Raw genomic sequence first — 8,515 nt, forward strand, 5'->3', positions numbered from 1 at the left:
GTAGCTTCACCAAAAAGGGTTACACAATACTTTATGGATGCCATGGTATTTTGTCATGGACTCTCAAGTGTCACATGTGTCCAAGTTTCCCACCAGCACATGACCCTCCCTCCCCAGGGGTCACAACCACCACAAATAAATCCTCAATGTGTGGGAAACTATCAATGACAGAAATGCAGTAGCAGATCCCACAACAGGACGTTCCTGATACACCTTAGGTTAAGAAATAAAGACAGCAACGCTCTGTTCTAATCTCTTTGAGAACAATACACACGTGTTTACAATTCGCAGGAACCAGAGTCCACATGTCTAAGCCCTAGAATCCAGCTGTGAAAACAGGTAAATCATCGCTGCATATGGCAAGCAGATATAAATCTCGGTAAAGCAGCTTCTCTGACAGCAACGTCTGTCATTTGTGTAAATGATGACTGCCCTCATGTGGAAGAAATAACATTCTCACTCCTACCATAAGCAGAGACCTGAGTTTTTAGTAATAGACATACCCTAAAACCACACATAAGGTCCTACAAAGGGTTCTACAAAGCAATTTACAAAAGAAGAGTCTGTTGTGTGGCGTGTATCCCTTAGGAATCACACTTAGCATAACAAGAGGGTTACACCCCCCCTTCAGAAAATCCTGTTAGTCTTCGCCCCAACTTTTAAAATCGTTTTATTATTTTATTGTTTTTAAACCACAAACAGTGTGTTTAAACACTACTGTTTGTGTGAGAATGTTAATTGAGTTGCTAATGTGGCTCTGATATACTCCAAACAAACCAAGGATGAGTAGCGGACACGGACAGCCTGCCTTTGCGGTTCTGTAGTACATGTTGGCGTCCGTGGACCAGTTGTGGATGCAGAAGTGTTCCCCGCCTGCACACTTGAATAACAGCTCACTGAATGAGCAAGCAACAGTTCATAAAACATAAAACGCCAAAAGCAGTAGTTAAATTGAAGGTCTTTCTTTGGAAAGGGGATAAAAAGAAAGGAAATGTGAGTTGGTTGATTAGAAGGCCCTTCTGTAATCTAGCCCAGGATCTTGAGCTGGGGTTGAATGGAGAGATGAAGGAGAATAAAGAAATGGCATTTATATTAAAAGTTTGATTGATCGACTGTCTTAAAAGGTGAGCGTTAAGTATGGATACACAACGGTAAGAAGTTCTTGAAGGATCGTAAAAAAGGGGATTACAAACAGTGACAGTGTGAGAGAGTAGAACTAAAGCCCATCTAATCTCAGGGATAACCAATACTCATAAAGATTACTACACAATAGACTCAAATAAAAAAAGCAAACACATTCCTTGACAGTGCTCTTGCATACAAGTATCGACTTCTGAAAGAGAGTTTTATATTGTTTAATTAATTGTGTAAGTTTGTTGATGATGAAATGACCAATGCCATAGATTGGTCCTATTCTTCTTCGAAGAAAAAAACATGTGGGGGAGGATCTTTGATTTTACATCTGCTTACAGTCTTAAATTGCCTTGTTATTCCATCAAATAATGTTTTACAAAAGCTGACAACAGTTAGCTCAATTTGCCTGAATTATTCAGACCTTTTCTGTATGTGTCTGTCTGTACAGTGTTGGGGGCACAGCCTTTCAATGAGTGTTTTCCCCTAATTCCCTTTTAGACCCTTAAGATACTGTGGTGGAGTACACTAAATAATTTGTATTTTAAGATGCTTGGAGATACAAAAAAAAAAAGAGAGAGAGAGACATAACCAAAAAAGACACTGAGAAAGACATGGGGACACACAGGGACTCTTTGTATGCACTTATAATGAAGGGACCTTCAGTGCTTGGAGCATAACTCAAAAACAAATGATCTGTTCAGAGAGAGATTCCAGACGGCGATAACATGAAGGGCATTCGCTGGACTAACTCTAAGGGCTCATTTGTGAGGCAAATTGTTTCCATTCAAGAAGTCTGAGAGACTCTGCATAGATTAAAGAACACCACGAGGAAGATTGGCGCAGTGGTGCATGCTGTGTAACAGTAGCACTCCACCCCAAGAAGCAGAATGTTTTCTTTGTTTTTCTGCTCTGGTCAGGGCCTGTCTGGTCATCAGTTCAGCTATGTTGAATAGGATGAATTACAAATCCTAATTGGGGAAGAGGCTTTTCAGACAGGCTCTATAGAAGACAACGAGATCAAGTTTAAATGATAAACAATAAGCAAAAGGGTTTTGGTTTCCGATCACGTTCAGTAAACAGTGTGGCCCCGATAGTATTCACGATAAACAGCTGTAACAACTAACTTTCAGTTTAACACAATAAATAGTTTTGAAAGATTAAAATGCAGTAACTGCCTTTATCTCGTTATAAACGCCTTAAGCATGCACATAAACACAGCCCACAAAGAGGGGAGGGGATATGTTGGATAAGGTATGGCCACACCCAGAGCAGGCCATAAGGGCAGGATCTAACAATATGCTATGTGGACAGGTCTAAACTGTAATGTAATTTAAAAAAACACACAAAAAACCACATTGATGTTGATGTGGTTTCTAATGGTAGGTAGGGAATTTTTTTTTTTGTATTGATCCTAGTATTGATCCATGTAGATGACAGATAATAGATACGGCCACCTGTTGAGAAGCGGAAAAAGTGAGGCAATGTCTGACTATGATGCTCCACCCTTCAGAGAGAGCTGGTGGGCATGTTGGAGCAGTATTGTAAGCAGGCAAAGGATTTCCTAATTCCTCTGCCATGTTCAGTGAGGACGTATACACATAGCTAACACTGCACACTACAGGCTTTCTTCTACACCTTATTGTACATGTGCAATTTAGACTTTAAAACTATGTTTGCTTTTCCTGTCAAACGGAGTACCACTGAGTTCTCACCTGGTGTATTGACTCTCCAAGTTTGTGTAACGACTTCAGCTTGAACTACTGAAAAAAAAAATCGACCTCTTAGAAAACTGTCTCTCTTCAGTGGTGACCTCAAGCAGCACTAGTGGCTGTTCATTCCAACCAATAAACATCACAAATTCACTTTTATCTATAACTGATGGCCATTTGATTAAACTCAAAATGTGTGCCTTACTGATCTGATTGTTTCAACAGGAAGCAATAGTCGCTGTCATTTCAGATGGAAATTTCAATCTTGCCCTAGTGTTTAATGTAAGGTTGTTAAAAGTATCAATACTTTTTTACGTATCTTAAATAATACAATACTTTCATCTGATAGTATTGAACGTACCAAAGCTATAAAAAAAACAGATCTACAATCAGATTTTCCAGCCAAGGCTGCACAGATGGAGCAATGTGGAAGAAAATCAACTGGTCCTCAATATGTGTTCAGTGACTTTTTCTGTGCCAGCACTGTGCATAGGTCTTCCTTTTTTTTTGCTTGTGGTATTGAAAGAGGTATCAGATATCTTTTTTTTTTAATACTAGTATTATATCAGAGTTTAAATTCTGGTACTGTGACAACCTTAGCTTTGTTATTTTAGCTATTTTCTGCTTTAACATACATTACATAACTTGCCTTCACCCAGTACATGTACACTTACGGCTTCAGTGTGGATGGGATGCACAGCAAACAGCAACGCTGCCACCAAGCTGGAAGTCTTGTCCAGGAACAATCGGCACACTCGCAGGAAAAGCACACATACTACAGCATGTAAAACAACATTGAGCAGGTGGTAGGAAGTTGCGCTCAGCTCACTGAAGAGGTAGTTCAGTCGGAAGGTGAGTACAGTCAAGGGTCGGTAAGATTTATGGCTCCGCTCCTGTAGTTGGACATACACAAAATACATGCTGTCAGATACAGGTCAATTGACTGACTGAGAGACATAAAAGAGTAACAAATGTTTACTGAATTCAGAGTAACCTTAAGGTCAAGGTAATCTGAGGAGGTTGCCATTGATTCTCTTAAAAGTTTCACTCAACCTACAAAACATTTCATTGAAATAAATAAGACTGCCCCTTGATACCACTTTGACTTTTAGCAATAATAAGCCCGTACTGATGAAGCACAGAGGTGTGTCTGACTAACCTCAGCCATGGGTGTTCCCCAGAAGTCATTGAGGAATAGGTTGCGCAGAGGGGTTGAGGGCCGCAGGTCCTTGTTGTCAAGGATGGCTGAGACATCATCAAACACAAATCCGCATGACAGACTGTTCCAGTAACATCCCACCACCAGTCCAGTCAAAAGTAAAATCTCCTTCCATGACACAGCAGCCATGGCTCAACAGAGCCGTCATTGATCACTGCACAAGAACACAAAGAGGTTTTATTTACAACATTAGCTGCCACCAAGATGTAGAAAAAGTAGCTTTATTATACAGATTCATTGGACATTTTCAAAGCAGCCACTCATTCGTACTAACAATGCCGGAGGTGGGTGTGGTACGTTTGTAAAAACAACCTCACACAGTAAGAAAGTTGGAATTAGATTTATGAACAATTGTGTGTTTCTTCTCATCTTCTTTTACTTCCTTGTCACAGCTCACAATACTCACTCAGCTCTTATAACCCGCCACCCTGTTTTATTGATTGGGATGTGGATTATACTATACTAACACTTAAATGAGCCTACAAGTAAGAGTACGGGAGGGAATATTAGCTCAGATGTGGAGAAACCGGTACATGAAGGGCGGACCTTAACAGAAAACTAAAATCATTCACAGTAAATATTGGCCGCTTTAAACAGTTGTCGAGTGGCAGCCTTTGGTTAAATGAATGAAATCAACATGACTATTGCAGGATCGTGGCAAAATGAAAGTACAAAGAGCCCCAAATAGCATGCTCCGACAGTTTCAGACAGGCAGTTCAACATAACGCTGGGTAGCGAGAAAGCTAATTTAGCAGCTAACGTTAATGCTAACCAGAGCGGCACCAGTCTTTAGACCACAGAAGGTGGATGCAGATGTATTTTTGGGTATTCCCTGAACGTCCTACCTACCGTGTCTATAACAGGGCAGGCGGTGACAGCAGAGGTGATATCAAAAAAGTGGGAATGGTTACACATACGGAGTACACAATTCAGTAAGCGGCACTCGTGTGCTTGTGGAAGCTAAGTTAGCTGCTTCAACACAGCGGGACAATCACTTCCGGTGCAGGGGTGAGCCAACCGTTACAGTGAGCTAACCGTTGGAGTGAGCTAACCGTTACACTCGGTGCTTTTATTCAAACTCCAGTGTATGCGCTCAACACCAGATGCAATAGATTGGTGACGGTACTTTGTGGTAGTCTAATAGCCGCCTTGTCTCTACAGTTGGGTAAAGTTACCTGCGAAGGTCCCCTCGCCGCTTTGTACTAGTTGTGTTTTCTTGTGGACTATCTGAGTCAGCTAACTGGCGCTGTTGTTGTCAGCGGTAACCTAGCAGCCAAAGCATCCCATCATGGAAACCTCTGGATGACTGTTTACTGCCATTATAACTGACCTGTAGCCTTTATTCTTAATCTTACTGAGCGATGTGAAACAATATCAGATATTAGTTTTGAACGTTCAGCTTATTTATCAATCACAGCGTCTAGCTAGCTCATTTATATAAACGAGTGAAGTTTGTTGGTTTCCCAATTTCTTGTTGTAACGTTAGTTTGTGGAAACCGGTTAACGCACAGCATAACGCTAGTTACCAAAACTAAATCCCAAATGTACGTTACCAGGCTAAACTAATTTTACTTTAGGGTTCAAGCGAAACAATGCCAATTTTGAGGAGCACATCGATGTTTAGCCATAGCTTCCTAACTATAATGAGCTAGCTGGCTAACACTAAGTAAGTGCTCCATTCCTGGTGAAGTCTTCACAAACACGCTATGGCCAAGATGCCTGCCGCTCTTGAGTGGGATAAAGTGATGAAAATTAACCCGGTGAGCCTCCAGGACTGTGAAAAAGACCAACTGGACGAGCTCTTCGGCATGTTCATTTCGGTAACTGTCCACACTACACACCAGTATTAATTACACCTCATATTTCTGCTCAGTAGCCCAACCACCAATCCTCCTCTGGTTTTACATTTCAGCTTGAACACAGTCGTGCTGTGTATACTTAGCCATGGTTCTGGCTACTTGCACAAAGAAAGATTACTGTCGTGCTGATCTGAGATTATTGTTCAGGGTATTAGAACTCCTTGCTCAATGTCTTTGTCAGCAAAACGTAGTTAATCACATTGTTTTGCTTTGATCTCTCACATAGTAGCCATACATCTGCATAAAGTCCTTGTTGAACTTAATGCAGGTGTAAAGTGAGTGCTGTCATCTGAAATTTGAACAGTACAAGAAAAACTTACAATTTAATATAGCAGGGGAATATTATTATTATGAATTATTATGAGATTGAATGACTATGGATTTTTATTTTTCATAATAAATGATGTTTTCCATGCAGACAGAAGAATGGCTGTTGAAGGATAAAGCGCCGGAGGACATTGTTCAAGTCCTCAGAGTGTTTCAGGCTCTGCTGAAGGTTTTTATTGTCATATCATAATCTCTTCCAGGCACCATCTGTTCTAATGTATTCCAATAAGCAATACTTATTATTATATAATTCACATGATACTGTTTTGGTGGCATGTGCTTCTTGAAATATTGCAATTCAAATCATTTAGGTTCGTCATGTTGTGCATAATTGTCTCCTCTCCCTCTGTCTGTTAGATGAAGGAACTGGAACTTGATCTTTCCTTCAACTTCATCGACGACATTGGCGTAAAGCATGCTAAAATTGGTTAGTGCCCAGATAAAATGCAGTTGTCAAAATGTGTCATATGTTTAAGTTTAGCAAACAAACAGTGGCGTTAACATTGTTGATCATGTCTTCTGTACTGTAGAAAAGGAACTCCTCGTTAAGGTATCAAGGCTGGAACAAGAGTACAAGGTAACACTTTTCAGGGGTTAGGGGTTATATTGGTCTGTTATTTCGTCCAGCACTTATGTCACATGTTACTCACTGAGCTAATGAGGTGTTCTGGTTAGTCACTGGGATGACTGCCATTACCTTTATCAGTGTGAAAAAAAACATCACTGTGTCTGACTGGAAATCATCCTCCGTGCTGCTTTACTTCCGGCAACAGTGCCAAATCCTTCAGCCAATCATAGAGTGTAACCCCAGCTAGAAAGGGATTGGTTGTGGTGACCACTGAACAGCACCTAAGAAGATTACAGCTAATTCCTCGCATGCTCACATCCATTACGTCTAGTTTCAACTTGATTATTATTTTCATTTTTTAAGTTTTGTATGTAATCAGAACTTGCACTGTCACAGTTTTCCCTGCAAAGAGAATGCTAATCCTTGTTTAAGGACTCGTTAATGTAAGTGTATGCATATATTGGTGTTGTGAACAGATGGAGGTGATGGGAGACTAAGAGGTTTCTTGATGGGGGTTGTTTGGGTGTTTGTTTTGTTTCCGGTCCATACGGCTCAGCACTGCGGCACAGGGCCAGACACCCGCTTTCTGAGAGATGAGATTCGGCAGCTCGAGAACCAGCTGGAGCAGAGGGAGAAGGAGTTGACCCAGTTAAAGAAAGAAATGGAGAAAGAGAAGAAAACAAAAGGGGAGGTATGAGCATGTTACCCATAATTCACATGCACAGCGTAGGACTATGGATTCAGTATTGAGTCCTTGGTTGACCTACAGATATTAATTCATTACTTGGCACACACTGTGTTGACATTGTGCTGGTATGTCCTTAGTACATGCTATAGAAGATTTATATTTATTCATTTTTATATTGAATATTAAGTAACAGATATTCCTTAAAAAACAACATTTTGTTAAATTCAGAGGTTCGTTAGGAGTATGACATTTTTCAGTTCTTTGACTAATCTTTAGTTGTACTCATCTCTCTAGTCATTGTCTACCTTAAAGCCACTTTCCATTGATTAATACACAGGTCAGTACACTGGAGCAGGGTTGCTGCCAAGAGGCTACTGTAGATGTAACGTGTTTATTGTGTATCTGGTGTGGTTAAATTCACACTGTGTTTCAGCATTTTGTGCTCTCTGTTTGGTTTTCCTAGTTGGTGGTTCAGGCAGAGGAGGCTGAGGAAAAGGTCAAGAAGCTGAAAAGAGAGGTATGTGGCAGCTGGCACGACATCGTGCAATATGTGCAATATCTTTTCATTCATCGCTTCATCTTCCGTCAGTACATCTTTCTTCGGTTACTTCGGTAGTCTCCTGTGCTCTGCCGTCATTTTCTCATATGGATGCTTTCTCAAATTGCATCATCTCTTTTCATCTCTATCTCTTCCACTGCCTTGGATAAAAAAGCTTAAGAAGAAGAAAGTAAGAAATATAGGTAGTAAAGTAAAATGTTGCAGTTAATCTAAATAAGTATGAGTTTGATGTGCTTCAGTAGTGTTTGTAGTTATAAAGGTTAAAGTGAGTACTACCCTAGTATTTTAAAATGTCTCTACAGCTGGTCACAGAGGCTGCGTTCATACTGCAGGCACAAGTGGCCTAAATCTGATGTTTTTGCTCATACACTCCTGAACAAAATCTTAAGACCGGGGGAAAAATTACGTATTAAGTATTCGCATTTCGCGTTGGTGGAACATAACCAGGTTGT

At 40.5% G+C, this 8,515-nt stretch overlaps 2 protein-coding genes across 3 annotated transcripts in view; one reads left to right on the forward strand and one right to left on the reverse strand.

Annotated features, from left to right (window-relative positions):
• Positions 1 to 5,070, reverse strand: part of tmtc3 (transmembrane O-mannosyltransferase targeting cadherins 3) — a 29,673-nt gene extending 24,603 nt beyond the window's left edge. The window contains exons 1-3 of the mRNA XM_035665433.1: positions 4,912 to 5,070; positions 4,003 to 4,216; positions 3,518 to 3,736 (exon numbers count right to left, since the gene is read on the reverse strand). Coding sequence (XP_035521326.1) covers positions 3,518 to 3,736; positions 4,003 to 4,191 — 408 coding nt within the window. The 5' untranslated portion in view covers positions 4,192 to 4,216; positions 4,912 to 5,070. The remainder of the gene's footprint in view (positions 1 to 3,517; positions 3,737 to 4,002; positions 4,217 to 4,911) is intronic.
• Positions 5,071 to 5,089: 19 nt separating this feature from the next.
• cep290 (centrosomal protein 290) overlaps positions 5,090 to 8,515 on the forward strand; it is a 44,218-nt gene continuing 40,792 nt past the window's right edge. Inside the window, exons 1-6 of one of the 2 annotated variants that reach the window (XM_035665431.1) lie at positions 5,090 to 5,882; positions 6,340 to 6,417; positions 6,606 to 6,675; positions 6,779 to 6,825; positions 7,373 to 7,507; positions 7,968 to 8,021. In XM_035665431.1, the coding sequence (XP_035521324.1) occupies positions 5,769 to 5,882; positions 6,340 to 6,417; positions 6,606 to 6,675; positions 6,779 to 6,825; positions 7,373 to 7,507; positions 7,968 to 8,021 (498 nt within the window). In that variant the 5' untranslated portion in view covers positions 5,090 to 5,768. The remainder of the gene's footprint in view (positions 5,883 to 6,339; positions 6,418 to 6,605; positions 6,676 to 6,778; positions 6,826 to 7,372; positions 7,508 to 7,967; positions 8,022 to 8,515) is intronic. The other variant, XM_035665432.1, reaches the window with a different exon arrangement.

This window comes from Morone saxatilis, unplaced genomic scaffold, assembly GCF_004916995.1.
Source record: "Morone saxatilis isolate NCDOM2014 unplaced genomic scaffold, NCSU_SB_2.0 Contig2, whole genome shotgun sequence".
In the NCBI taxonomy this organism is placed as follows: Eukaryota; Metazoa; Chordata; class Actinopteri; family Moronidae; genus Morone; species Morone saxatilis.